We start from the raw sequence: 27,909 nt of genomic DNA on the forward strand, positions 1-27,909 counted from the left end.
TTGATGAGTTTCATTCAGATGCTGCTTCTGCCTGTGAACATGCTGAATTGTGCATTTCTGGAAGCCCCGTAGACATCCCATTTAAGCAACTCTGCACAATCAATCACCGGGGGGGTGGACTCAAGCCAGAACCCTACTTCCAGCCACCTCTAAGGTTAGAGTGTGGGAGATGTGGAAGAGGACTGAAATCCAAGACCAAACCTGGACCTGAATGTTCATGATCAGGGCTCGCCTGGAACTGTAGTCTAAACATAACAGGCCATGGGCCCATATGTATGGTCACCAGTGGGGATAGATCCCAGGACCAAGGTCACAAGTCCTTATCAGAACTACATATATCAAAGGGTTTCAATGGGGAAGGGGGGGGATAGGAGTCAATAGGTGAGTAAAAGCATGTAGTGACAGCTGAGGAGAGATGAGTGAGACGGGAGCTGGAGGAGCAAACAGCAAACCAGCAGGAAAAACAGAGAGCCTGCATGGTGGCTGTCCAGCCAGCACGCTTTAAGCAGCTGCAGCTTTGCTGGCTGGCCAAGATGGAAGCTGCAGCTGTCTTGGCCAGCAAGCAGTAGAAGGAAGCTGCGTTCCACAAACAGGCCTGTGAGAGGAACAAATGTCAAGCTGCTGAGTTAAATCATTCCTCCTTCACTCATGCAGAAAAATCAGGAATGAGCGGGTTATGTCCCCAGTAACTCCTTTAAGGACTATTGTGCCCATATTACAGGTGGATAAACTGAAGCACAGACAAGTTAAATGATTTGTCCCAGGTCACACAATGAGCCAATGGAATAGCCAGGAATGGAGCAAAGGGTTCCTAGCTTTCAGAGACCCAGGCTCACAACTAGAAGATACCCCTTCCCTATATTTACTTCTGAGAAGCCCATCCCAGTGAGAAATTAAACTGGGATCTATGCATTTAAAAGCAGCAGGGCTCTCCAAGGAGAACATGGAAAGTCTGTATTTTCTTGGCAAAAACAGCTAAATATTAAACATTAAAACAACTGTGTGGTGCCCAAGTTGAACTGGCTCCTTTTTCTCTTGGAGCACAGGCTGGACTGGAGCAGGGAGGAAAAAGCTGGTAAAATCTCCTCAAATCCCATCATAAGAAGATTCCCCGTTTACTTGGTCAGATCCTTCTTGGATGCGGCATGTTATGAAACTCAGGTGAAATTCTCCATCACTAACACACTGCACTGAAGCCATAGAACACATTTTGAAGTATTTCTTCCTTTTCTCTCCCTGACACTCATGTAGTTACCTTCTTGCTTCCCTTTGCCATTCCCTCCCTCCACAGCATCCTCTGTAGTGCCCTTCCCATCCTCCTCTTACAGCTCCATTTCTCTGCTCTCTCCCCTCACACGTCTCCTGACCTGAGGTGACCGGAGCAGCTACCATAGAACCTCAGTTACCAACACCAGGGTTACAATCTGACCACACACTTCATTTGGAACCGGAAGTACACAATCAGGCAGCAGAGACTTAAAAAAAAATACTGTACAGTACAGTACTGTGTTAAACATAAACTACTAAAAAATAAAGGGAAAGGTTTTTTTAAAATTGACAGGTTAAGGAAACTGTTTCTGTGCTTGTTTCATTTAAATTCAGATGGTTAAAAGCAGCCTTTTTCTTCTGCATAGTAAAGTTTCAAAGCTGTATTCAGTTAATGTTCAGTTGTAAATGTTTGAAAGAACAACCGTAACATTTTATTCAGAGTTACGAACAACCTCTGCTCTTGAGCTGTTCGTAACTCTGAGGTTCTACTATATTTGAAACAACCAGCTGTGAAGCAGGGTAGCAGCAGTACTTCACAGCTAATTAATTCCACTCTCTTGGCTCTTCCCTACCCTGTCCAGATTGTGAGGCGATGGGAGTGAGGTGAAATCAGTCAGCTCTGAAGCAGTTTTGCTATAATATTCCAGTTTCCATTAGCTGTCTTGTTAACACCGCTATGCAGGTATAAGCTATTTTGTGAGGCAAAGCCGGGCAGCGGATAGAGTCAGCAGTGCCTGTTGTTCTAAAGGAATAGCCTAATCCAAACTCTGCTTTGGAGGAACCCATCCAAGCAGTAACCAGGCTGTTCTGCTTAGTGTTTATAACCGGATGTGATCAAGCATATTCAGTGCCCTGTTCTTTCAATCATCCAACTCCTGTTTCTCCACTTGCAGCCTGGACACCTCTCATCCAAGGTTAAGGTATACATCTACAGTACAGAATTATGTGAACCTAAGATACATTGACATACAGCCACCGTAGTAATTAAATAGCTTTTGCATGTCCACACTGTACTCCTTATGTCAGCAGCGCGGAGCCTCACCAGGAGCACTTGCACCAATTTAACTGTCAGCGCGGGGCTTTGTGGGAAGGCTTCTGAAAGCCAGCAACAGTGAACATAAGCAACACAGTGTCTACACTGACACTGCATTGACTTAACTATGTCAACCTAAGCTCTATGCCTCTCAGAGAGATGGAGTTAAGTCAGCATAATGGGCGAGTTACATCAGTGGGAGCGACATTTTAGTGTAGACGCTGGCAGAGTTACATCGACGTAAGCCACCTTGAGTCGATCTAACACTATAGTATAGACCAGGCCCAAGAATGCTTTGATAACCTGCTGCAGCACATCATCATTTGGGTTTCTTACACAGTTGTCTTTATAATTGTACAAGCCACTTTGCAGACAAGATGAAAAGTTCAGGAGCATTGCTGCTGCAGGCAAAGGGCGCTGAGCAGTGTTCACCCCAAGTACCGGCAAAAGGCATATACACTTGCTATTGGACACCAAGGAAGATGTGCAGATCTGAAAGGCTAACTCCTTACAAAATGAACTATACTGGGGCTTTACAGACACAACGCTTGACCAGGGGGAGGAAGGAAAGGGGTGAGGTTGAGCAGCAGGAGTTCATAGATTCATAAATTCTAAGACCAGAAGGGGCATTGTGATCATCTAGTCTGACCTCCTCTATAACATGGACCATAGGACTTTGCCTGTTAATTCACTGGCCCATAGACACATTCAAGTTCCCCCACCCTGCCACCTCCCATTGGTACCTACCCAGGGCATACCCTGCACTGACAGGATACACAAGAAACTAATAAGAACAACTGTGAGGTGTAAATAGCAGTAAAGACCAATTTAGAATGGAATGTTGATGGCACACACACACACCCCACTCCCCTCTAGCATTGTTGCCAAGCCCCTGCTGTGAAACCAAAGGCATGCTTTCCGCATGTTAAAGCTCACTCAGTTACATGAGGTATCTAGTAAATTACTAGAAAGACTTAAACACACATCTTTGTACACGTCCGTGAAGTCAACACTATAAACATGAACTACAAGACTATTCCCATTAGAGAAGCAAGAGGAGGGAGAACATGGTTTCTGCAGCCGCAGTGATAGGCATATTAGAGGAAGAGAGAAAAAAACACATAGACCAAATTCTGCTCAGCTTAACCATGCAAGTAGCCCCGTTGAATTCAATGAGATAATTTGTATGAATGAGGCAGTAAAAAGAATTCACCCCATAGGTTTAAATCACTAAGGATCCTCCTGGACGAAATGTAAAATATTTCCCCTTTTTGCTTTAATAACCGCCCTCAGTAGAATCTTCTCATCTTCTGCTTCTGAGATGTGGACTCCTCTAACCTGAAGTAATTCAGAAGAAATCTGTATGTTGGTAGGCATCACATGGTGCAACCCCTGGCCTGGAAGGAGTTCCTGCTGCACTAACTGGTGCTGATCTTCACAAAGACCTTTATTTTTTTAATTGAACTTAAATAGAAGTCCTTTCATAGAGCAAGCATACAGGCAGTATAGAAACTGACCTATTCTAGAGCGCACACAAACAAAGCGAAGTGCTGATTTCAGGAACATTTGAAGACAGACACTGGTTTTCTTCTTCTCGTAAAATAGGTAACATCATTGCCAAATGTTTCTCTGAGTAAATAAATCAGTAAATAAATTACCAGGGCAGCTGCAGCCATCAGCACATTGTCCTTGACAAACTTCATTGATATTCAGACTCTGGCAGGTTTTGACACAAGGAGATACACACTCCTTATACACCATGCCAACTGGACATCTTGGCCCTGAAACAATTAAACGAAATTAGAAATACATATCCCTTAATAGCTGTTAATCTCTTTAATTATCGTAGAACAAATGACCAGGGTCAGAGATAAGGTCAGATCCTCTCTGATCAATGATTTCATTTTCGGGAACAAAATATTTAATAGATGTTAATTTTGTTGCTTAATTTGACAGTTGCATCTGCCACTCTGTTCTATACAAGAACAAGACCTCTGTGAAAGCTTGAAAGCTTATATATTTCAGCAACAGAAGTTGGTCCACTAAAGACATTACCTCATCCACCTTGTCACTTTGGTCTGTAGACATGTTTAAAGGTTAAAAAAAAAAAAAAATTTTTTTTCCACAAATCACATATCATCCACAGAAAGAAAGCAAATTACGTGACAATAATTCTGAGTGGAATCTGTGTGATCCATTACTGAGTAAAGCCCTGCAAGGATATCTAGCTGCTTCCGATGCAGAAATAGATTATTTGCCTCCTAAAGACCCTCACAGTTGTACAGCTCATTCACTGTGTCACACTGATGTCTTTTATTGCCAGGGAGAAGCGAATCAGGTGTGGGACCTAGAAATCCCTAAATATATCCTGGAGCTGGATCAGCCTTAAAGTGCATGGGTTCATCTACGCACTTAACTCCTCGGCTTCTTTTAACAACAATCATCAAACTTCCAGTGAATTCTGCTTCCCAATGACTTTATTCATGGGACACACATAGCTTAGCAGAGACAAATTTACCCAGAATGCTGGTATTAAAGGGCCCTCTGGTGACAACCACATCGACTGATTTGCACGGACAACACCACACCATGCAAGCAGAGTTTCTTTGCTGGCAAGATGCCTCAGTAACAGCTAACACAAAAGAAAGCAATGCCCTCATGTTAGGATTAGGGCACAGAGTAGTCTCTTTCCGAGCGGACCATACGCCTCACAGGCCTCAGGTCTCTAGGAAGCAGTGTAAGGTCCTCATCAGCAGAAAAAAAAATAAATCTAAGCTTGTCATGATAGATACGACCATATCCTTCAATATCCTGGCCATGGTGTAATTAAGATAAAATTTACTGAGGCTACGTCGACGCTGCGCACCTTATAGTGGCACAGCTGTGTCGCTACAGTCGTGCCGCTGTCAGGTACGCAGTGGAGCTTCTCTTTGTCAGCAGGAAAGAGCTCTCCCGCCAACAAAATTAATCTGCCCCCAGTGAGAAGCGCTAGCTTAGTCAGCAGGAGAGTGTCTCTCGTCGACAAGGTGCAGTCTACGCCAGCACTTTTCGTCCGTAAAACTTTAGTCTGCCGGGGCTGTGGTTTTTTTTCATACCCCTGACCGACAAAAGCACAGCATAGACAAAACCTGGGTTAAGTTTAACACCTTCGGGGTTCATTGTATTAAAAATGCAATTGTGTATTTGTTATTGGGAATCGTATGTAATTTCCCTATGAGACTGACTAATGCAATTTCTGGGAAGACAAATGACTCAGCGGTTGTCCCATCCTTTTGAAGCTGTGCCTTGAGAACAACCCATTGTCCGCTAATTACCTGCTCCTGGAAACTCCAGAGCAAAGACCCATAAAGGGTAGGCTAAAACTTTTCACGAGTGTGCTAGTTCTAAGCTGAGGCTGTTATGGACTTGCGACCAAGAAGAGACTCTGTGGTGGGCTTTGAAGGACTAATCACCTGCCACAGCCCTTGTTGGAGTTGAGGTGATCTCTGGTAAGCTTATTAGCATACGTGTAGCTTCTTTTATTGGTTTTAATAATTTCTCAGCAGTGCTTGTACTGTAAGAATAAAATGTGCTTGCATAGAAAGAGCTGCCTGGTAAATCATATCTATGGCCAGTTACACCGTTATTAGTCTCTGAAGAGCAAGCAAGCAGGCCTGCTTCGGCAGACTGACTACTGGTGAATTCACAGTAGAATCAGGGAGGTATTCAGTCTGGGTCAGAAGGGAGAGAGATGGAGGTCTCCACCCAACAGAGTGGGTGTCTTTGCTGGGCCAGATATGGGGAGTACAGGTGCAGTGGCCTAAACTGTGACACTTATCTCCTCCCACAAAGAGTAAACAAGGGAAAACAAATGAAATGCTGCTGATCTGTGGGATTGACTAAAACCACAAATGAAAATAAACCTCCCTTCCCAACAGGATGGAGAATGGTTCTGGCCCTCCCCACTGGCAAACCAGGGGCTTGATTTTCCCTGCCCCACACCTTGTGTAGTTATTTCTGTCAGTGCAAGGAGAGTGTAACGTGGCTGTAACACACCACCAGATCAGAATGGCAGCATCTTACACACAGTTTGTACTGGTAGTAAAAAGTGTACTAGTGTTGCAGGGCAACAGGGAGACTCATACCCCAAGGAAGTACGACTGCCTCATTTATTAGCCCATCTCCCCTGACTGGCAGCTCAAACAGATGTTCTGGAAGAGGGCAGGTTCTCATCTCTTCCTCCCACTCTCTGCCCTCACAGACTTTTAGCCACTTCTTTGACCTGCTGGGTATTGGGTATGAACACCCTGTCACCTGTCCCTAATGAAAGTGTACTTCCCTGGTCAAAATAGGGTGATCATGTCTTCAGTCACATCTTATTCTGGAAGCTTATTCGCAGAGTTAGAAATCAAGCCACCTCATCCCACAGCTCATGGCTGGCAGCACTCTACTGATAAGGGAGCCACATCATGGCCAGACACTCCCGTAGGAGTAGATACAAGCTAGTAAAGAACAAGCCAACAAAATAATCTTGCTTGATAAACTAGGACAGGCGTGAAAGCTTTTTCTGACTGACCCTCTCAACTGCAATGTATAGATCTGTGAGTTAAGCAATAATAGCCTTAAAGGGAAGCTTTGGAATCGTAATGATATGGACTTACTACACGAGCTGTCGTTGGGCCAGCCATCCACAATCACTCCTTGCTGAGCACAGCTCCTGGCATACTCAAGGAAAGTTGGACAGTGACAGTGCATGTCCTGAGCACATCTGCACATGTCTTCTTCACAGAGACCAATGAATACCTCTGGATCAACTCGATGGTGGCATTTGGAGAATACTGAAGACGTCCTTAGCAGCTGGCACCTTTCCATGACATCCTGCATAATTAGAACAAGTGAGGGGGAAAAAAATCAAAATATTGTTACAAACTGTTTAGATCAGTGTTCCTCAACCAGTGGGTCATGATCTGTAGGGGAGCAGTATGAAAGACAATCTGGGGGATTGTGGGGCTTTGAAAATTTTAATATAATCTAAAGCAAAAGAAATCTCACTCCTCTACCACACACACACAGTTACCCTTCAAAGTCAAGTATTAGAGTTGTAGTGACATAAATTTTAGGGCCAGACAGGACAACCTGATCATCTAGTCTTACCTGCTGTACATCACAGGCCAATAAGCACCACCCAGCCACCTCCAGACCAAGCCCAACAACCAGAATTATACCAAATTATTACATCCCTCAGGAGACAAACTATTATGTAGCAAAGGCAGAGAACAGAAAGGACCAATGTGGTACCTATGTTAACCTCTCGACACGCACATACACACACACAAATACATTATATCAAAGACAACAATAAGTCTAATATTGTATTGCTCAATTCTAATATTTCTATCTATACCCTATTTTTTCACTCCAGGATTAGAAGATGAGTAAGTGTCACAGAAGTCATGGGAGTTACTCTGACCCTTGAATTTCCATACCAACATTTGACATAATGGCTGCGAGCTAACTGATTTTATATATAAAGTAAAATATAGGTATATGCCAGGAAGCAATAAATAAATAGTTACTCTGAGTCTGATGTAGTTAAATGTTTAGCTGCTGGTAGTAGGAGAGAGATTAATTTAAACTGTTCAAGACGTTCCAAGGACTTTGTTTGACAAATTATAGCTAATTTTTTCCTTCTTCTGATGTATCTTGTCAATGCATCAATATAGTTAATTATGATAGAGGTCTATAAAATCATGACTGGTGTGGAGAAAGTAAATAAGGAAGTGTTATTTACTCCTTCTCATAACACAAGAACTAGGGCCACAAAATGAAATTAATAGGCAGCAGGTTTAAAACAAACAAAAGGAAGCATTTTTTCCACACAACGCACAGTCAACCTGTGGAACTCCTTACCAGAGAATGTTGTGAAGGCCAAGACTATAACAGAGTTCAAAAAAGAACTAGATAAGTTCATGGAGGATAGGTCCATCAATTACTATTAGCCAGGATGGGCAGGGATGGTGTCCCAAGCCTGTTTGCCAGAAGCTGGGAATGAGTGACAGGGGATGGATTACTTGATGATCATTCCCTCTGGGGCACCTGGCATTGGCCGCTGTCAGAAAACAGGATACTGGGCTAGATGGACCTTTGGTCTGACCCAGTATGGGTGTTCTTTTGTTCTTATGATTAATAAGCACAGAATTTGCAACATCCAGCAGAAAAGTAATACAGATGTGGAAGCGAATGATTCCCCAAAACCCCATTTTCCAAATCACTGTGAGTTTGTAACTAATCTTTGGCCACTTCAGAACACTCACTTGTAACTATGCTGCACACTATGCCCCCTCAAATGTTCACAATGATTGCAGGATAAGAAAAATCCTGTAGCTCCAAAGGCCTTTCCCCCTACTATTGGAGCTAAAGGAGACTATCACTGTTTTACACCGGCACAAGCTGCTCTTTGTGGATGAAGACGTGTACCTGCATGCAGAAACTTGCAGAACTGAGGTGGTTACACTGTGCTGCACAAGTTGAGAGCACCAGGGATTGACAATGTCTGTGCCCTGCCTTATAAATAAGCCATTCCTTTTTCTCAAACTAGACACAAGTACTGTCTTTTCTCTATCAGGAGGGACATTATTCAGCCTAATATACATGCTGGAGCAGTTCTGATTCCATTCTGTAAAGGGCAGTAATTAGAACTGACAGTGTAGGGGCCACATGCCAAGTATCAGAGCTGAAGTCAGGAACCAGGAGCAGGGTAGGAGCAAGAGTGATCAACAGCTGCTAGGCTGAAGCACTGAGCAACCAGTAACTGCTGCTGCTGAGCTTAAAAGCAAGCCTGCTGCCTCCCTTCAGCCAATCAGGCAGTTCTACACAATGCAGCTGAGCTCATTAATCTGCCTGGAGGTTGGGTTTGGCCAATCCTCAAACGCAGCAGAAGGGGCTCAATCCTGACAGACAGACACCAACAATTCCCAATGGTGGTAACTTGTGATATTTCAGAATTTGTTTTCATGCCACGCTGGAACAAAAATAAAACCTTTTAGAGGTTTTCACAAAAGCCTGTGTGTCGAAGACCCAGGTTCCAGTCTCTACTCTGCCTGATTCAGAGTAGAGTTTTTCCTCCCAAATTGTTCTCCATCAGGCAGAGTAGGGACTTAAATCAGTCCTCTCACAATAGTGCCGTAATCACCCAGCAATAGAGAATCTCTTTGCTCTCTTTTCAACCTTCCTGACAAACATTTAATGGAAACTGATATGTCCCCACAAAACATTTCAGCTTCCTAAAACAGCATATTTTGCCAAAATGAAATTTCAGAACATTTTCACTGACCACCTCCAGCAGTAGGACACACTGGTCAGTTCACTATTATTTAATCACTATCCTTACCTCAGTTTAATAGAATATAAATTATTTTCTTTTTGAATGTAGTTCAGTGTAAAGATGTAAGGAGTTGACGGTATTGTTCCATGAGAAATTTAAAAGGCCACTGATTTAATGTGTTGGTAAATTACTTGTGATTGGAGAGGGGATGAAGCCATAACATTTAGACCTGGATTTTGAATCCCCTCCTCCAGTTTCAGAAATGTTCAGCTGCCAGGGTATAGTTCAGCTACCTGCAAAATTTAGGTCTGGACCCCAGTTTGGATTCTAAACAACCCTCGAGGCTGGAAAAGTTTGGATCCCAGAATTTTAACCAAGTTACATTTCTATGATCTGTTGCTACAGTGTATTGCTATAGATTTGTGGAGTTTAAGCCTGAATGGAAAAGAATCTCTGCAAATGTTTCATAGGACATTGCCAATTTGCCAAAAGATCAATTTGTTTATTTTGTACATTTGACAGCACACCACGTATAGTCAGTTTCACTGGTTTCCACTCTACCATTAATTAGTTTCAGACATATTTTGAAAGGTGGCCGCTGATTCTGGGTGATTAGCGTGAGATGCCACAGACCTGATTTTTAGAAATGCTGAGCCACAAAACTTCACCTGGAGTTTTGGGTGCCCAGCACCTCTGAAAAATCAGGCCCAAGGCATCCCACTTTGGAGACCCAAATCAATGCCACTCGAAAATTCTGGCATTACTCAGTTCCTCCTGATGTTTTTTATGGCTCTTTCACATAGCAACAGCGGGAGAAAATAAAAATATAGAAAACTGATTGTAAAACCACAAAAAAAAAAATTACAGGGATATTTAGGAACAAATGTAGGATCTGACACTACTTTATTTTTAGGTTTTTGTAATTCATCTGATTTCAAGTTGACAGTGTCATTTTAAATGTGATTGGTAGCACCATGGCATGGATGATTCTTTGTGAACATAACTTGCCAACTTCTCTTCTCCCCTAATCCCACCGTGCAAAATTGTCAGTGGAATTTTATACATTCTTCTGATTTCTTTTGCACTGCATTTCTGTTGCTCTCTGAATCACAGAATATCAGGGTTGGAAGGGATCTCAGGAGGTCAGTGCCGTAGGTCTGAATTGCATAACAAAGAAAAATGCCATTAAATAGATAGTACTAAAAAATAATCTTTAAGGCAGAGTAAAGCATTTTAACATGAAAAGAATGACCTCTATTTCCTTTATGTTTGAAATCTATTGTGAACAGAAAGAAAATATGGTCTATATATCATCATCTGGGAGGGATATGCTTGGGGGGGGTCTATTGTTTCTAGACTTTCATTTTATTTGGTTTTCTCATGGTTCCCCTATCAAATGAAGAATGTTAAAAAGGTCTGCCTGATTATAAGCTCTCTGAAGCAGAAACCGGTCACGTTAGGTGCCTTCTACACCTTTGAGTATGGTATAAATAATACACAACTTACCACACTGACTCAGCCAAGCTTTCTCCCACACGCTGCAGGAGCCTGTATGAGACACCCGTGTAAGAGAGAGACAGGACTACTGTAACTCCTTGACTTCACTGGAGTTCATCTTGATTTATACCATTGTAAATTAGAGGGAAATCAGGCGCACAAGCTATATACTTCTCCATTTGCCTTCCAAGGTCTTGAGATAAACAAGATTCACTTCAGCACTGGCTCTCTTTGTTGTATACAGAGAATACTCAACCTTATGCATCTTATCTTGTTCCCATTGAAGTCAATGGCAAAATTATCTGGTTATTAGGGCTCTATTTATAGCTATATTACTCTAGCATTAGACAAGGACACCATGAAAGATAGCCCCCGAGTACTATTTCTAAGGGAAAGTAAAATCTTGAAAGTGAGGATCACATTTAAGAATGTATAAAGACCTTTTACCACTCTAAAAAAGCAGACCTCTCTTCCTGCAAGAGTTTTGCTGCAAAGCCACTTCTTTCCTCCATCTGTATTATAAATACAGCTGTGTTGGGGCACTCCATTATACAACAGTTTGGTTTCGTCTGTGAACATAGAACTAAGCTGTTATTACTATGTTAAGGGAACCGTGACACAACTCTTAGGATAAAGGACACAAACTGAGCACTGGGGTAAAAGTGGATATAATTTCTTACTGGCTTACATTAAGGCTGAATTTCATGCTAGAGGTCCAGCTCCTTTAAAAAAAAAAAAAAACCTCTATGATACAGCTGAGCTACAACCTTGTTCTAACTGCGCACCTCCTGGTTGTGTAACTGCAATGCAGGCAGGACCTTCGTGACCTAGGCATAAGACAACTATTATGATGATGATGATGTTTAGTACAGTAGTGCCTAAAGACCAAACAAGAATGGGGCCCCATTGTGCTAGGCACCGCACAAACACAGAGTAATAGTGTCAAAATCTAGTCCCTTGTACAACTTCCCAACCTCATGTCCAAGGATCAGTCTCTCCCATACCTTGTCTCCTCCAATGTTCCACCCTCTCCACGTTTCCAGCAATGCCATCCTTTGTGCCCCATTCAGTTCCTTCTCCCAGTAACCCCTCCTTACACCTTCCATCCATGGGATGACCCCCTTACCCAGGTTGCCAGCCCATCATTCCCTCCTCATTTAATCCTTCCTAAAATCCCACTCTTTCCTCAATGCCCACAAGCAGTGAGCTGTACACCACAAATAAAATATTCACCTTTGTTAACTCCCTTTCTGGATTTCCCAGCATGTCCTGTCTTTCATGTGTCTGGGTTTTTAAAAGTAAGTTCAAAGAGGCAGGAACTATCTATGTTCTGTACAGTACAATGCAGAGCTTATCATTTATACCAAGAACATAAATAATTACAATTTTCTCCTGTGACAGTCTATCTATCTATTAGGGCTGGTTGGGAATTTTCTCTCTAAATGAATTTTTGTCAGAAAATTTCCACAAAATTAAATTTTCGGCTGGACAGAGATTCCAATTTTCGCTCAGCTCTAATATCTACACTACAAATACAACTGAGTCAGGAGGAGCAGTTAAACACAGTTCTCTGATGACTCAGTTTACAACACAGCTTCAGTTGGCAGTGTGGACGGCTACTGCTGATTTCTGTAACCAGGCTAAAACCCGGTCTGTATGAACCGGGTCATTAACATGGCTACAGATCATCATTAAACACAATTAGCCAAATGCACACATACTGCAAACTGCAAGAAGTACAGGGGCAAGCTATGTCCCTTGCATCTATTGTAGTGGTAGCATGGCTTAGGTCTGGGAGGCTTGCTTTATACAGACATTTGTTATGCAGCTATTGTATGACTGAGCACAATTACTTACATGACAAACTTTTTTGGACATCAAAAACCATCAAAGGAGAGACAATATGTTTTCCTCTACCTTAACAATTGTTAGGAAATGGATTAAATCATAAGACAGTGTATGAATTAACCTCAGCCTGTGATCGCATTTACTTATCCATCCCTAGAGTCAGCTGATAGGTCATCACCACACGATGGTACTTCATTTTCTAGGTGACGGAGATCATCACCCCAATACAGTGGTTAAAGTAGATGAAGAGAGGCTGGGGAGATAACCAGGTTTAGAAGCCATTATCAGAGGTCTGGGTTTTATGAGACGCTGCAGTGTTGCTTCCTCTTGTACTGCAGCAAGAGGAAGAGAATGGGGACCAGGGAATACATGTGTCTGAAGGGAGTTCAAGTCTCCAGGCAGAGCTGTAGCCATCCAAGCAAAAGCGTGTGCAGGTGTGCATGGGTGAAGCCAGCATATTGCTGGTGCTTCCCATCCCCATTTTCTAGCATGATAGAGAATGTGACCAGGGAGGAGAATCTGCACAGATGCACAAAACGCAGGTAAAGATGGGGGCTCAGAGGGATCCTTCCATGGAACATTGTCAAATGGAGGGAACTGCACAATTTAAAGACATGTCAAGACAGAGATTTTATGCAAAAATCGACAGAGCTGACATGGGGTGGGGAGAGGGCTGTCTCCCTGGAGCAGAGAGGAAGGCAACAAGAATTCTCTCTGTTCCCTTCTCCAGTGGAGGAGAAAGGCAGAGAGCAGGCAGGACTGACCTTCCTTTGGAGGAGAGGAGGTGTATAGGGGTGTCACAGCCAGGATACTACTTCTTCCCCCATCAGTTGCTGTTTCACACACTGGCAGGAAAGGTTAGGAGCCCCAGAAATAATGCAACTTTAGCTTCCCACTTCAGCTTCTCCAGCCTGGGGAGTGTTCACCTCACTAGCCAGAGCAGAAGGGAAAATCTGGGAAAGCAGGGGGAGCTGTCCTACCCCAACTCCTCTTACTATTACCCCTGCACCCAGACAGTTTCCCTGTCAGAGTTTTCATCTTGTCATGAGTAATCTGTATCCAGGCAATTCCTTTTTTTCCAAAACAATTTACAGAGCTCCACTGTTTGTCATACTTAATGCTAGGCTTTTTATTGAAGCCAACGCAAGAGCTCCAGTTTTGCCTTTGGATCAGGCCCATAGAGCTGTTCCTCTTCCAAAGCTTTTGTTAAACCAATTAAATTGTGAGGCATCTCTACAGAGACATGGTTGGAAACAGCAATTTGTGGGGGAAGAAAAGGCAAGGAGAACTCCAGATCTAGATGGGGGAGAGTAATGACATGAACCAAAGCTATTGTTCTCTTCCCCTACCAGCTGACTGCCTCAGATCCAAAGGGGCTGAGAGACGGGGGAGATTTGCATAGCTGAAGCTAGCAAACAAAGGAATCTGTTTCTTGATTGAAAAGATCAGAATTCTTCAGCAAGCCCTCACTTTTGCTGGACTTCTATTAATAGTACAATGTTTATTCATGGCAGTGAATAAATTAAGTCAATGTTTGTCAAATGCTGTGGGCTCAGGAATTCACAGAATAGAGGAGCTCATTTCATTGGCCTGTGGAGCAAATGTCGTCTTGCAAAGCAGCAATATCTAACATGGTTTATATAGGTTTCAGAGTAACAGCCGTGTTAGTCTGTATTCGCAAAAAGAAAAGGAGTACTTGTGGCACCTTAGAGACTAACCAATTTATTTGAGCATAAGCTTTCATGAGCTACAGCTCACTTCATCGGATAACTATAAACTCTAATCCACTCTCTAAACTGTGTTCATTCTGCTTTAGAATCAAGGCCAGGGCTGGGTGATTGCTGTGGCCTTGTCTATGATGGCAGAATTTTCCAACAAATTCAAACTGATTTTGACAGATGACGCTCCAGTGGCCCCAACCAGTTATAAGCACAGTTCCAGGCACCAAAGCCTCATCCACACTGCAGCTCCAACCGGTTTTAGAATGGGTTTGTATTTTTGGTGCAGTCAAGCAAACCAAATTGAGCAGGTCTCACAGAGCTTTAGCTCCATAAATAAGGCAGATTTCTATCAACTCAGAAACCAAGATAAACTCTCCACAGACCTTAACTCAGGCTTAGGAAAAACATGTTCACTGTCATTATCAATGACTATGAACGACAATGAACAGTCATTGGACCAGAGAAAGAGTGAGGATTATTCTGGAGTCTAGTGGTCAGGGCACTCACCTAGGATGTGGGAGACCCATGTGTAAGTCCCTGCTCAAAGGTCTAATTATTTATAAAGAGTGGAACAGCTTCAGCAGGAGAGATGAGACTCAACCCAGAATATCTCATAGTCCAGTGGTTAGGGCACTCTCCAGGGAGGTGGGGGATCCCTGTTCAAATCCCCTCTCCACATCAGGCAGAGAGGGGAATTGAATCCAGGTCTGCTACATCCCAGGTGAGTTCCCTAATCACTGGGCTAACAGTTGTAAGGCCTCCTTCCCCAGTCCCCCAAAAAATATTTTGACCAAAACTATTGTATTTCTGGCAAATTTCTGTCAGATTCGTGAATTGTTCCAGGTCAATCAAAACTGCATTTTTTGGTGAATGAATTATTAATCTGAAAAATTTTACCCAGCTCTAGATGAAAGCTAGCTCAGGTATGTCTCCACATACCACCATGTCACCTCTGATTGCAGTGAGGATATACCAGATGGGGCAGGCAGGGTTCCACTTGCATCCATAGTTAACAGCACATTTCCACAGCCAATTGTCTAAATTCCAGGGGCCTGAGGCTATAAGTTTGGGGTTGTGAGTATATTCCAATGAATTTAAAATCTTTAATAGGAGTATCGTTATTCAGAGGCTCAAAAGGTTTGGGGGTCTGTTTAAATAGCCAGAAGCTCCTCTGACAGTAAGTAAGCTCGTCCTCCATGTGGCTGAGTAATGAACAATCAAACATCCCCAGAGCAAGAACTTTCTACATCATATTTCCTCTATGATCTTGGGCCCAATTTAAAAAGCATTAATCTAGATTAGCCCCCCAGTTTCCAATTACTCAGCCAAATTCTAATCACAGTTATATCACTGTCAGTCTAGAGCTATGCCAAAGTCAGCTGACTTACTCTGAATTCACACCAGCGTACACAAGATTAGCATTAAATGGGTTAAAAATTGATTTCACCATAACCACCACAATCTGTAATACTGAATGCACAGTAAGTGAATTCTTAAATAACTGGTTTGTTCCTCAAGTGGTGAGGAATTGTATGTGTTTTCTGCATGCCTAATGGAAACAGAGGACATATTTATATCTGCAAAGCAGAGGCAAAAAAGGACAGATGGAGCCCAAGGGAAAGACCCTTGGCTGAGTCGCAGCATCTTTGCACCACTCCAGAAAAACAACGCTATCCCCATGATGACTAATTTGAGAATCCCCTGCCTCGGGGAATCCTTGGGGAACATGGAGTCACCAGAACAGCTACTAAGGCAGCATCTATTGCAGCAGTTGTGGAAAAAAGAGGCGTGACTGAGGCCTCCTTATACATTGGTGATCTCCAGGTGCCAGAATGTCCCCCAAGTGCTCTCGGCACCTGGTGCAGTTTAGAGCAGCCTTCAGGCAAGCTCTGTTCAGCATTGGGCAATCAAGGACGCACATTGCTGGCTCAGGATCTAGGCGGGGTATAAGTGGCACCTTTGCACACAGCCCTCCGGAGCCTTGCCCAGCACTTCTTTGGCCACAGCCTAGGTGTATTTTTATGCAGCCTTCAGAGGAGACTGCTCGGGAAGGTAATGGCAAGAGAAAAAGAGGATGTTCACTAACTGGGGATAAGCTGTACTACTGAGGGGATTTTTTTTCCCCCCCTCGGCATTCAGATCACAGAACAGTACTGTGATAATATGAAATTCGGGGGCGGGGGGACGACAACGACCATGAGGTCAGTCTCCATTTGCATCTGGCACTGCAATCAGCAGAATGGCCCTAAAAGTATTCTCCAGCAAATGTCACTGCTAAGCCAGCTAACAGGGTGATCGTGGCATGACCAGGCAGCACATGCCTTGTATTGATGCCAGTTCTCTGATGACAGATTAGACTGACTTGCACTGTACCTGTATCAGACTCCCAAGTGCAACTGAGAATCATAAAATGCAGCCCCTGGCTTCCCTCATCCCATAACTATTCAGTAAGGACAGAATTGATCAGCTGCAGATTTTTAGTGATAGGAAGCTCAAACAATAAAACATTTCTGTTCCTCCTGCAAAGAAGATCTGAGCAGAATCAAATTTTGTGGGACTGTGCATTTGCAACCAATCAAATGAGGAGTGAAGTTTTGGAATAGTCTTCCAAGGGAAGCAGTGGGAGCAAATGACCTATCTGGCTTTAAGCTTAAACTCGATAAGTTTATGGAGGAGATAGTATGATGGGATAACATGATTTTGGCAATTAACTGATCTTTAAATATTCATGGTAAATAGGCCCAATGGCCTGTGATGGGATGTTAGATGGGGTGGGAATCTGAGTTATTACAGAGAATTCTTTCCTGCGTATGTGGCTAGTGAATCTTGCCCATATGCTCAGGGTTTAGCTGATCACCATATTTGGGGTCAGGAAAGAATTTTCCTCCAGGGCAGATTGGAAGAGGCCCTGGAGGTTTTTTGCCTTCCTCTGTAGCATGGGGCATGGGTCACTTGCTGGAGGATTCTCTGCTCCTTGAAGTCTTTGAACCATGATTTGAGGACTTCAGTAAGCTCAGACATAGGTGAGAGGTTTATTGCAGGAGTGGGTGGGTGAGATTCTGTGGCCTGCATTGTGCAGGAGGTTAGACTAGATGATCTGGTAGAGTTTAGGAAGGGGTTTGAGCAGATTATGGAGCAAAGACATGAGGTATCTGAAGGGAAAAGCTCAGACTTGCAGATGGAAGCAGGACTAGGGAATTCTGAGGGGAGACTGGGTGAGGAAAGTGGTCAGTGGAAGCATGTGACTAAAAGAACTAGGCAGAGGAAAAGACGGGCTAGTGAAGGAGAAATAGAGCTTCAGAATAGGTTTGCAGAGTTGGAAAATGAAGAAGGGGCTCAGCAGGTAGTCACTGAAGGTGACAGGGCAAGGAAGAAGAGAAGAGCGGTTAGTCCTATAGGAAAAGGGGAAGAGTTAATGGAGATTACACCAAATATGAGCCCCAGGAGGATACAGGATGGGTTAAAAAGGATTACAAGGGAGAATGGGAATGGAAAAAACTTGCAGCCAGAGGGAACAGGGGATAGACTGGAGAATAGCACCGTCACTAGGAAAAGGCAGGTCTATGTGATTGGGGACTCTTTATTGAGAAGAATAGATAGGCCTGTAACCAGAGCTGATCCAGAAAATAGGAGGGTGTGCTGTCTTCCAGGTGCTAAGATACGGGATGTAGACCTGAGGTTAAAAAGGATTCTAAAGGGAGCGGGAAAGAATCCCCTAATTATCCTTCATGTGGGAACAAATGATACGGCTAGATTCTCACTGGAAAGTATTAAGGGAGACTATGTTAGGCTGGGGAGGACGCTTAAGGAAATTGAGGCTCAGGTGATCTTTAGTGGGATTCTGCCTGTTCCTAGAGAAGGGCAACAAAGGTGTGACAAGATTATGACTATCAATAGATGGCTTAGGCAGTGGTGCTATAAGGAGGGCTTTGGGATGTATGGCCATTGGGAGGCATTCATGGATAGAGGACAGTTCTCTCGGGATGGACTTCATCTGAGTAGGGAAGGAAATAGACTTCTAGGATGGAGGCTGGCACAACTGATTAAGAGAGCTTTAAACTAGGAATTTGGGGGAGATGGTTGGGAGATGTCCAGGTAATCTCCACGCCAGAATTTAGCATAGAGTGGAAAGAAAATGAAGTAAGAGTGGATACAGCTGTAGGTAGGAGGAAGGGCAGTGTAGATACAAGTCTAATAGGTTATACTGGTAGTAAAATAACCGTGCCTAATAGGGTACAGAATGTGAGTGAGGCCAAACAGCAAAAATTAAGATGTTTGTACACTAATGCAAGGAGCCTGGGTAACAAAATGGAGGAACTGGAGTTACTGGTGCAGGAAGTGAAACCAGATATTATAGGTATAACAGAGACCTGGTGGAATGGTAGTCATGACTGGGCTACAGGTATTGAGGGGTATGTGCTGTTTAGGAAAGACCGAAAAAAAGGTAAAGGTGGTGGAGTAGCACTGTATATCAATGATGAGATAGAATGTAAAGAAATAAGAAGCGATGAAATGGATATGACTGAGTCTGTCTGGGCAATAATTAAATTGGGGAAGAAAACTATTAGAGCCTCCCCTGGGATAGTGCTTGGGGTGTGCTATAGACCGCCGGGATCTAATTTGGATATGGATAGAGCCCTTTTTAATGTTTTTAATAAAGTAAATACTAATGGAAACTGTGTGATCATGGGAGACTTTAACTTCCCAGATATAGACTGGAGGATGAGTGCTAGTAATAATAATAGGGCTCAGATTTTCCTAGATGCGATAGCTGATGGATTCCTTCAACAAGTAGTTGCTGAACCGACTAGAGGGGATGCCATTTTAGATTTGGTCTTGGCGAGTAATGAGGATCTCATAGAGGAAATGGTTGTAGGGGATAATCTTGGCTCAAGTGATCATGAGCTAATTCAGTTCAAACTGAATGGAAGGATTAACAAAAATAAATCTGCAACTAGGGTTTTTGATTTCAAAAGGGCTGACTTTCAAAAATTAAGGAAATTAGTTAGGGAAGTGGATTGGACTGAAGAATTTATGGGTTTAAAGGTAGAGGAGGCCTGGGATTATTTTAAATTAAAGCTGCAGAAGCTATCGGAAGCCTGCATCCCAAGAAAGGGGAAAAAATTCATAGGCAGGAGTTGTAGACCAAGCTGGATGAGCAAGCATCTTAGAGAGGTAATTAAGAAAAAGCAGAAAGCATATAGGGAGTGGAAGAAGGGAGGGATCAGTAAGGAAAGCTACCTTATTGAGGTCAGAATATGTAGGGATAAAGTGAGACAGGCTAAAAGTCAAGTAGAGTTGGACCTTGCAAAGGGAATTAAAACCAATAGTAAAAGGTTCTATAGTCATATAAATAGGAAGAAAACAAAGAAAGAAGAAGTGGGACCGCTAAAAACTGAGGATGGAGTGGAGGTCAAGGATAATCTAGGCATGGCCCAATATCTAAACAAATACTTTGCCTCAGTCTTTAATAAGACTAAAGAGGATCTTAGGGATAATGGTAGCATGATAAATGGGAATGAGGATATGGAGGTAGACATCACCATATCTGAGGTAGAAGCGAAACTCAAACAGCTTAATGGGGCTAAATCGGGGGGCCCAGATAATCTTCATCCAAGAATATTAAAAGAATTGGCACAAGAAATTGCAAGCCCATTAGCAAGAATTTTTAATGAATCTGTAAATTCAGGGGTTGTACCATATGATTGGAGAATTGCTAACATAGTTCCTATTTTTAAGAAAGGGAAAAAAAGTGATCCAAGTAATTATAGGCCTGTTAGTTTGACATCTGTAGTATGCAAGGTCTTGGAAAAAATTTTGAAGGAGAAGGTAGTTAAGGACATTGAAGTCAATGGTAAATGGGACAAAATACAACATGGTTTTACAAAAGGTAGATCGTGCCAAACCAACCTGATTTCCTTCTTTGAGAGAGTAACAGATTTTTTAGATAAAGGAAACGCAGTGGATCTAATTTATTTAGATTTTAGTAAGGCGTTTGATACTGTGCCACATGGGGAATTATTAGTTAAATTGGATAAGATGGGCATCAATAGGAAAATTGAAAGGTGGATAGGGAATTGGTTAAAGGGGAGACTACAACGGGTTCTACTGAAAGGTGAACTGTCAAGTTGGAGGGAGGTTACCAGTGGAGTTCCTCAAGGATCAGTTTTGGGACCAATCTTATTTAATCTTTTTATTACTGACCTGGGCACAAAAAGTGGGAGTGTGCTAATAAAGTTTGCAGATGATACAAAGCTGGGAGGTATTGCTAATTTAGAGAAGGACAGGGATACCCTACAGGAGGATCTGGATGACCTTGTAAACTGGAGTAATAGGAATAGGATGAAATTTAATAGTGAGAAGTGTAAGGTCATGCATTTAGGGATTAATAACAAGAATTTTAGTTATAAGCTAGGGACGCATCAACTAGAAGTAACGGAGGAGGAAAAGGACCTTGGAGTATTGGTTGATCATAGGTTGACTATGAGCTGCCAATGTGATATGGCTGTGAAAAAAGCTAATGTCGTCTTGGGATGCATCAGGAGAGGTATTTCCAGTAGGGATAAGGAGGTTTTAGTACCGTTATATAAGGCACTGGTGAGACCTCACCTGGAATACTGTGTGCAGTTCTGGTCTCCCATGTTTAAGAAGGATGAATTCAAACTGGAACAGGTACAGAGAAGGGCTACTAGGATGATCCGAGGAATGGAAAATTTGTCTTATGAAAGGAGACTCAGGGAGCTTGGCTTGTTTAGCCTAACTAAAAGAAGGTTGAGGGGAGATATGATTGCTCTCTATAAATATATCAGAGGGATAAATACCAGAGAGGGAGAGGAATTATTTAAACTCAATACCAATGTGGACACAAGAACAAATGGATATAAACTGGCCACTAGGAAATTTAGATTAGAAATTAGACGAAGGTTTCTAACCATCAGAGGAGTGAAGTTTTGGAATAGCCTTCCGAGGGAAGTAGTGGGGGCAGAAGATCTATCTTGCTTTAAGATTAAACTCGATAAGTTTATGGAGGAGATGGTATGATGGGATAACATGGTTTTGGTAATTAAATATTCATGGTAAATAGGCCCAATGGCCTGTGATGGGTTTTTAGATGGGGTAAGATCCAAGTTACCCGGGAAAGAATTTTCTGTAGTATCTGGCTGATGAATCTTGCCCATATGCTCAGGGTTTAGCTGATCGCCATATTTGGGGTCGGGAAGGAATTTTCCTCCAGGGCAGATTGGAAGGCCCTGGAGGTTTTTCGCCTTCCTCTGTAGCATGGGGCACGGGTCACTTGCTGGAGGATTCTCTGCTCCTTGAGGTCTTCAAACTACAATTTGGGGACTTCAATAGCACAGATATAGGTGTGAGGTCTTTTTTAGGTGTGGTGGGTGAAATTCTGTGGCCTGCGTTGTGCGGGAGGTCGGACTAGATGATCATAATGGTCCCTTCTGACCTAAATATCTATGAATCATAATGGTCCATTCTGACCTTAATATCTATGTATCTATGTAAATGCACACCTGTTGAGATGGAAATTATACAGAGTCTTGACACCCCTGAAGCTGCCAATTCCCACTGTCACAAACGTTTGGTGCCCCTGGGTATTAGTTAAATCAGTGAATAGGAGTTGCTGGATCAAAGGGACACATCACATTAAAAATAAATATTTTCAGTTCCAGGGCCCTACCCTGCAATGTGATCCCATGCAGGAACATGACTAGTTCCACACAGATGCATCTCATCACAAGATCAGGACCAAACCTCTGCCTGCATGCATTACAAATTACACTTCGAACCAGGTCTTCTGAAACATTTTCATAATGCAGACCACATGGTACTACAGAGATTGTCTTATGGACACTTCCCCTCATGGTCATGAGCGTACAGCCAACCTTCCCTCCTATTGGTAACAACAGAACATCCCTGTGGCCCTTGCCCATGTAGTAATACCCAAAAAAGCACATCATCATGTCGTTTTAGCTTCTTTTAATGAAGTCTAGCGGCTGGAAAAAAGAGGAGAGAGTCAGCACCAGTTGACCAGCCAACTTTCCATGTACCACCCACAGCTGCTCTGCAGGCCATTAGACGTTCTTGAACTGCAGTTCATTGAAAACTCTTCCTTCATAGGTCAGCGTTCACGCTGTTTACTTTTTGCATCTCCCACTGCTTAAAAAACCCAAACAGCTAGGCTAGGAATTTGCATGTTTATTTGTAATTAGTTTTAGCTTATTTCACCATCAGGGCATTAGCACAGGGCTGCTGCAATGATTGAGCTGCTAGCAGTACATGGGGGTGTTTCTTAAAAAGAAACGGCTCCCGTTGGTATTTAAACAAACCACAGAAATATTTCTGTTGGTTCTGTAAAAGCTTATTCTTACAAAAGTTAAGTTGGTACATATATGGTCCCCCATCATCACCACAGTATCTGAGCGCTTCACTATCTTTAATGGACTTATCCTCATTACCCCTGTGATGTAGGAAAGTGCTATTATCCCTATTTTACAATGGGGAACTGAGCCACAGAGGTTCTGTCTACAAGCAACTAGACACTTGTAGCTGCCCCGTTCCAGCCAACTCGGGCTCACAGGGCTGGATCTGCGGGGCTGTTTCATGGCTGTGTAGACTTCCAGGCTCATGCTGAAGCCCAAGCTCTGGGACTCTCCTACCTCACAGGGTCCTAGAGCCAGGGCTTCAGCCTGAGCCCAGAAGACTACACAGCCATGAAAAAGCCCCATAGCCCAAGCCCTGCGAGCCTCAGTTGTCAGCTGTCTAGTTGCTGTATAGACATATCCAGAGGCATTAGGTAACTTGCCCAAGATCACATAGGAAAAACTTGTGGAAGAATACAGAATTGAACATAGCTGTTGCAAATCCCAGGGTAAACCCTTAACCACTGAACTATTCTCCTTCTTAGGCCCGGTCTACACTGCACATTTACTTCAGTATAACTATGTCGCTCAGGGGTATGAAAAATCCACACCCCTGAATGACATAGCTTTACTGACCTTAAACCCCTCCCCACCCCTGTATAGACAGCACTATGTCAGTAGGAGAGCTTCTCCAGCCAACATAGCTACCACCTCTTGGGGAGGTGGAGTAACTAAGCGTTTGTAGTATAGCCATGCCCTTAGACAAAGGCCTGAGTGAGTGTGTAGCTCCACCTACATAAAGACTGGTGCTGTAGTACTAGGAACATAATACTTCTGAGGCTTGATTCAGGCTGTTAGGGCCAATCAGGTGTGGAGCTAAGCACCTGAAACCGCCTTGGAAGTTAATGGGAGATGAAGACACTCCAGACTTTGCAGGAGCATGCTCTGACAAGCAGGGCTCCCAGGAACAAAACTATTACTGGCTTCAATAGGAGCAGGACTGGGCTCACAGCCCATTGGTATGGCACCAACCTTATCTGCAAATTCAGATGAAATATTGCAGGTGTTGCTTGGAGCAGGCACTCTTTTGCATCGCTTATCTTCACTGTGCAGTGCCCAGGAATTAGCAAAATCATAGCTGCTTTCGACCAGGGTCCCTGTGAATCATGAAAAAGGGCAGGAAACAGGTGTTTAGGGACTTGAGTAACAAAAGACAAGCGCGGACTTTGTGAATTTGAGATGCTCATGAATTATGTTTTAATCAATCTACAATGTTAAAGCATTCCCCTCCCAAGTAACAGAATGTTTATAGAAAACTACCCAGAGCAATCAGGACTGAATCCAGATGGAGTCCTTCTACAATCACCTCCCCAACCAATGAACAGACAGATGAGTGCTAATGGCTGTGGGAGACAGTTCCCATCATTGCTCAACTCTACAGGAAGAGATTAATTATTTAACTACATTCTAGATGTTATTTGCTGGTCAGATAAATTCTGCTTGGAGCCTAAGTGCACTGGCGTGTTTTTTCTGTGTGTGTGTATTTTTTAAAAAATACAAATAGAAATTAGCGATTGAAACAAAATAATTAAGTCACCATCCACCTCCCAGCCAACATAGGAGCGTTCTTGACAGCAGCTCAATTTTCCCCCTTTCTGCAACCATTTTTTTTAACCTTTCATATCCCATAATTCTTTGGGCCATTGCCCTTTGAAGGATTAGTGCATTTATTGGACCTCACAGCTGTGTTGTACCATATGCAATCAATTCCACCTATGTAAAAACATTGTTTTGATTCAGTAGAATTTGACACCCACTTTGTATTGGCATGATTGTGCTAGGCTATGGGGATTTAGGCCCTGTGGCTGCTAGCTATTGGGAAGAGGAAGCTAAAACCCCTCTCCTTTGACTCCCTCTTGTTGATGGGGGGCTTATTTCATGCCTTCACCATTCCTTTCTTCTCCATCTTCCAGCCACTTATAAAGGGGAACACCTCTTTCTCTCCATCTATTGCTGCTGTAAAGTGGTTAAATTCACATAGCTTGTCTTGCCAACTCTTGAATACGGTTGTGACTCTTGTGATGTTTGATGTTTTCTTAAAGGTCCAGCTCCTGGAATCATATGAATATGTGAGACTCTCAGCCTTCTCTTTTTTTTCCTTTTCTTTAAGTCAGTTTCTAGCCCTTATGGATGCAGAAAAAAGCTTGAAAATGTGACCTAAGCATATCCAATGTGATCCCAACAGTTGTTAATTTAATAACCTCATGATTTTTTATGCAATGATGTTTGAGGTCTGATTCATGCATGTTGAACATTTGTTGTTGGCAATACTGTACAAGTCGGGAGGCAGGAGGGATTTTTCAGGAAGTCAATATCTCAGTCTGTCCTGGGCAAATACACACTACTCCAGTGACCAGTGCACTACTCAGGGCTCATCTCCAGTTACCGAGGGATCGACGTGCGGCGATCAATCCACCGGGGGTCGATTTAGCAGGTCTAGTGAAGTCCCACTAAATGGACTGCTGATCGCTCTCCCGTCAACTCCGGTACTCCACCAGAATGAGAAGCATAAGGTAAGTCAATGGGAGAGTTTCTCCCATTGACGCAGCGTGGTGTAGACACCGGGGGTCGACCTAGGCTACATCGACTCCAGTTACATTATTCATGTAGCTGGAGTTGTGTAACTTAGGTCAACTGTGCTCAGTAGTGTAGACCTGCCCTCAGTCACAGTAAGCAACATTCCAACAGCATGCCAGCTGGGAATGGAGAGTGGTGAAGGCTGAGAGGGAAGATGATTGCTCTCTGTAAGTACATCACATCAGAGGGGGTATACACCAGGGAGGGAGAAAAGCTATTTAAATTAAAGGAATATGTTGACATACAAACAAATAGATATAAACTGGGTATGAATAAATGAATAAATTCAGGCTGAAAATTAGAAGTTTTCTAGCCATCAGAGGAGTGAGGTGTTGGAACAGCCTCCCAATAAGGGTAGCAGGGGCAAACTAAATTAGTTTTAAGATAGAGCTTGATAAATGTATGGTGGGGTTGTATGACAGGGTTGTCTGTGAAGATGGGAGACTGGGCTCAGCAGCCATAGGGTCCATTCCAGTCGTCTGTGTTATGTTCCTAAATCTCATGCCTCTGTGGTCAGAAAAGACATTCCCACCTAATAAATTCTCTCTCTCAGCTGTTTGGCTGGTGAGCCTAACCCACATGTTAGGGAGGTAAGTGATCACCATTTTGGGGATGGGAAGGAATTTTTCCCCAGATCAAAATTGCAGGGGCCTTGGGGTTTTTTGACCTTCCTCTGCAGGGTGGCATGCAAGACACTTGCTAGGATCATCTGGGCTCATCCCAACTAATCAATTCCCTGCCATTGCAGGCTCTCAGGCATAGGTGCATATCAGTCCCATGCATTCTCTGCCTGTGGTACACAGAAGTTTAGTCTCCTGAGGGCTTTGGTCTAATCCAGGTTGTTGGGCTCAATACAGGGGTAACTGGATGTGCTTTGGTGGCCTATGATGTGCATGAAGTCACACTGGTGGTCTCTTCTGGCCTTAAATTCTATGACTAATCTCCCTTCCCCACAAGATCCAGTTGTCAACCCAATTTGAGGTCAGATTGTAAATTCTTTGAGACAGAAACCATCTTTTTGTTCAATGTTTGCACAGGGCCTCACACAATGGGGTCCTGGTCGGAGATTGGGGCTCCTAGGCACTACCACAATACATACATACACATTCACACACAAAAAGTGTATTTATTAAAAGTGACTTGCCTTTTCTAGTGTTGAAAGGGGCAGGGAAAGGAGTCAATCTTAAAATCACAGTACTATAAATTTTCACATGCACAGACCTCTTGTCTGCCGGTAATATTAGAGCAAAAGCCTTTGCTCTCAGCAACTCATTAAATATTATTCAAACTATCCCAAAGGTCCAGAATATTTTACTTATGATGATTATTAATTACATATTCACAGTAGCACCTAGAGCCCCAGCGGAGATGGAGGTCCCATCTACTAAACACATAGGGTCTGTCTACACTGCAGACAAACACCCATGGCTGGCCCATCCCAGCTGCCTCAGGCTTGTAGGGCTCAGGAAAAGGGGCTATTTAATTGCAGTGCAGCTGTTTGGGCTCAGGCTGGATCCCTGGCTTTAGGACCCTGCAAGGTGGGAGGGTCCCAGAGCTCGGAAAAAAGGGTCCCAAGCCCGGAAGTCTACACAGCAATAAAACAGCCCCACATCCCCAATCCCATGAACCCAAGTTGGCTGGCATGGGTCAGCTGCAGGTGTCTAATTGCAGTATCAACAGACCCATAGTGACATGCATTCCCTGCCCCTGAAAAGTTTATACTATAAATAGACAAGGCATAGGAAAGGAATCAGAGGCACCAAGAGCTAAAGCATGAACTTCAGAAAGTCACAGCTGAGATCAGAACCCAGGTCTCCTATCCACACTTCCTTCCAAAGCATTTTAAACAGCGTAACGAGACATGATGAACACATGCAGACCTGGTCTCCAGATGTTAAGAGCAGGAAATGCACGGTCTCGTCATAAACAATATGTAATAACCAGAGACAATAAATAGAAAGGAAATTAATTCAAGCAGCAGCCTTAAGTTCCTCTCACTCAACTGTCATCAGATCTTTTCCTCACCAGGACTAACCCCAACTGGGCACCTTCAAATCTAGAGCTGTACATAACATATTGAGCTCTCCAGCCTGCCCCCTGCCCAACTGGCATAACGGCCACCTGTGGGAGGGTCTGACGTGATAAAACCCAATCCTCCATTTCAAGCCCCTTTTGCCAACCACACGCAGCTTCTCATGTACAGAAGCAGTTATTTTTATCTGGATTGTA

General features: G+C 43.3%; 1 protein-coding gene across 2 annotated transcripts in view; it reads right to left on the reverse strand.

Moving 5' to 3' along the window:
- The window catches only part of VWF (von Willebrand factor), a 231,676-nt gene that overhangs the window by 183,208 nt on the left and 20,559 nt on the right, over nt 1-27,909 (reverse strand). For both annotated transcript variants that reach the window (XM_084624575.1, XM_084624574.1), the window contains exons 6-8: nt 24,076-24,200; nt 6,943-7,159; nt 3,961-4,083 (exon numbers count right to left, since the gene is read on the reverse strand). In XM_084624575.1, coding sequence (XP_084480701.1) covers nt 3,961-4,083; nt 6,943-7,159; nt 24,076-24,200 — 465 coding nt within the window. The remainder of the gene's footprint in view (nt 1-3,960; nt 4,084-6,942; nt 7,160-24,075; nt 24,201-27,909) is intronic.

Source organism: Lepidochelys olivacea (genome assembly GCF_965140295.1).
Source record: "Lepidochelys olivacea isolate rLepOli2 genome assembly, chromosome: 1".
NCBI classification, from domain to species: domain Eukaryota; kingdom Metazoa; phylum Chordata; order Testudines; family Cheloniidae; genus Lepidochelys; species Lepidochelys olivacea.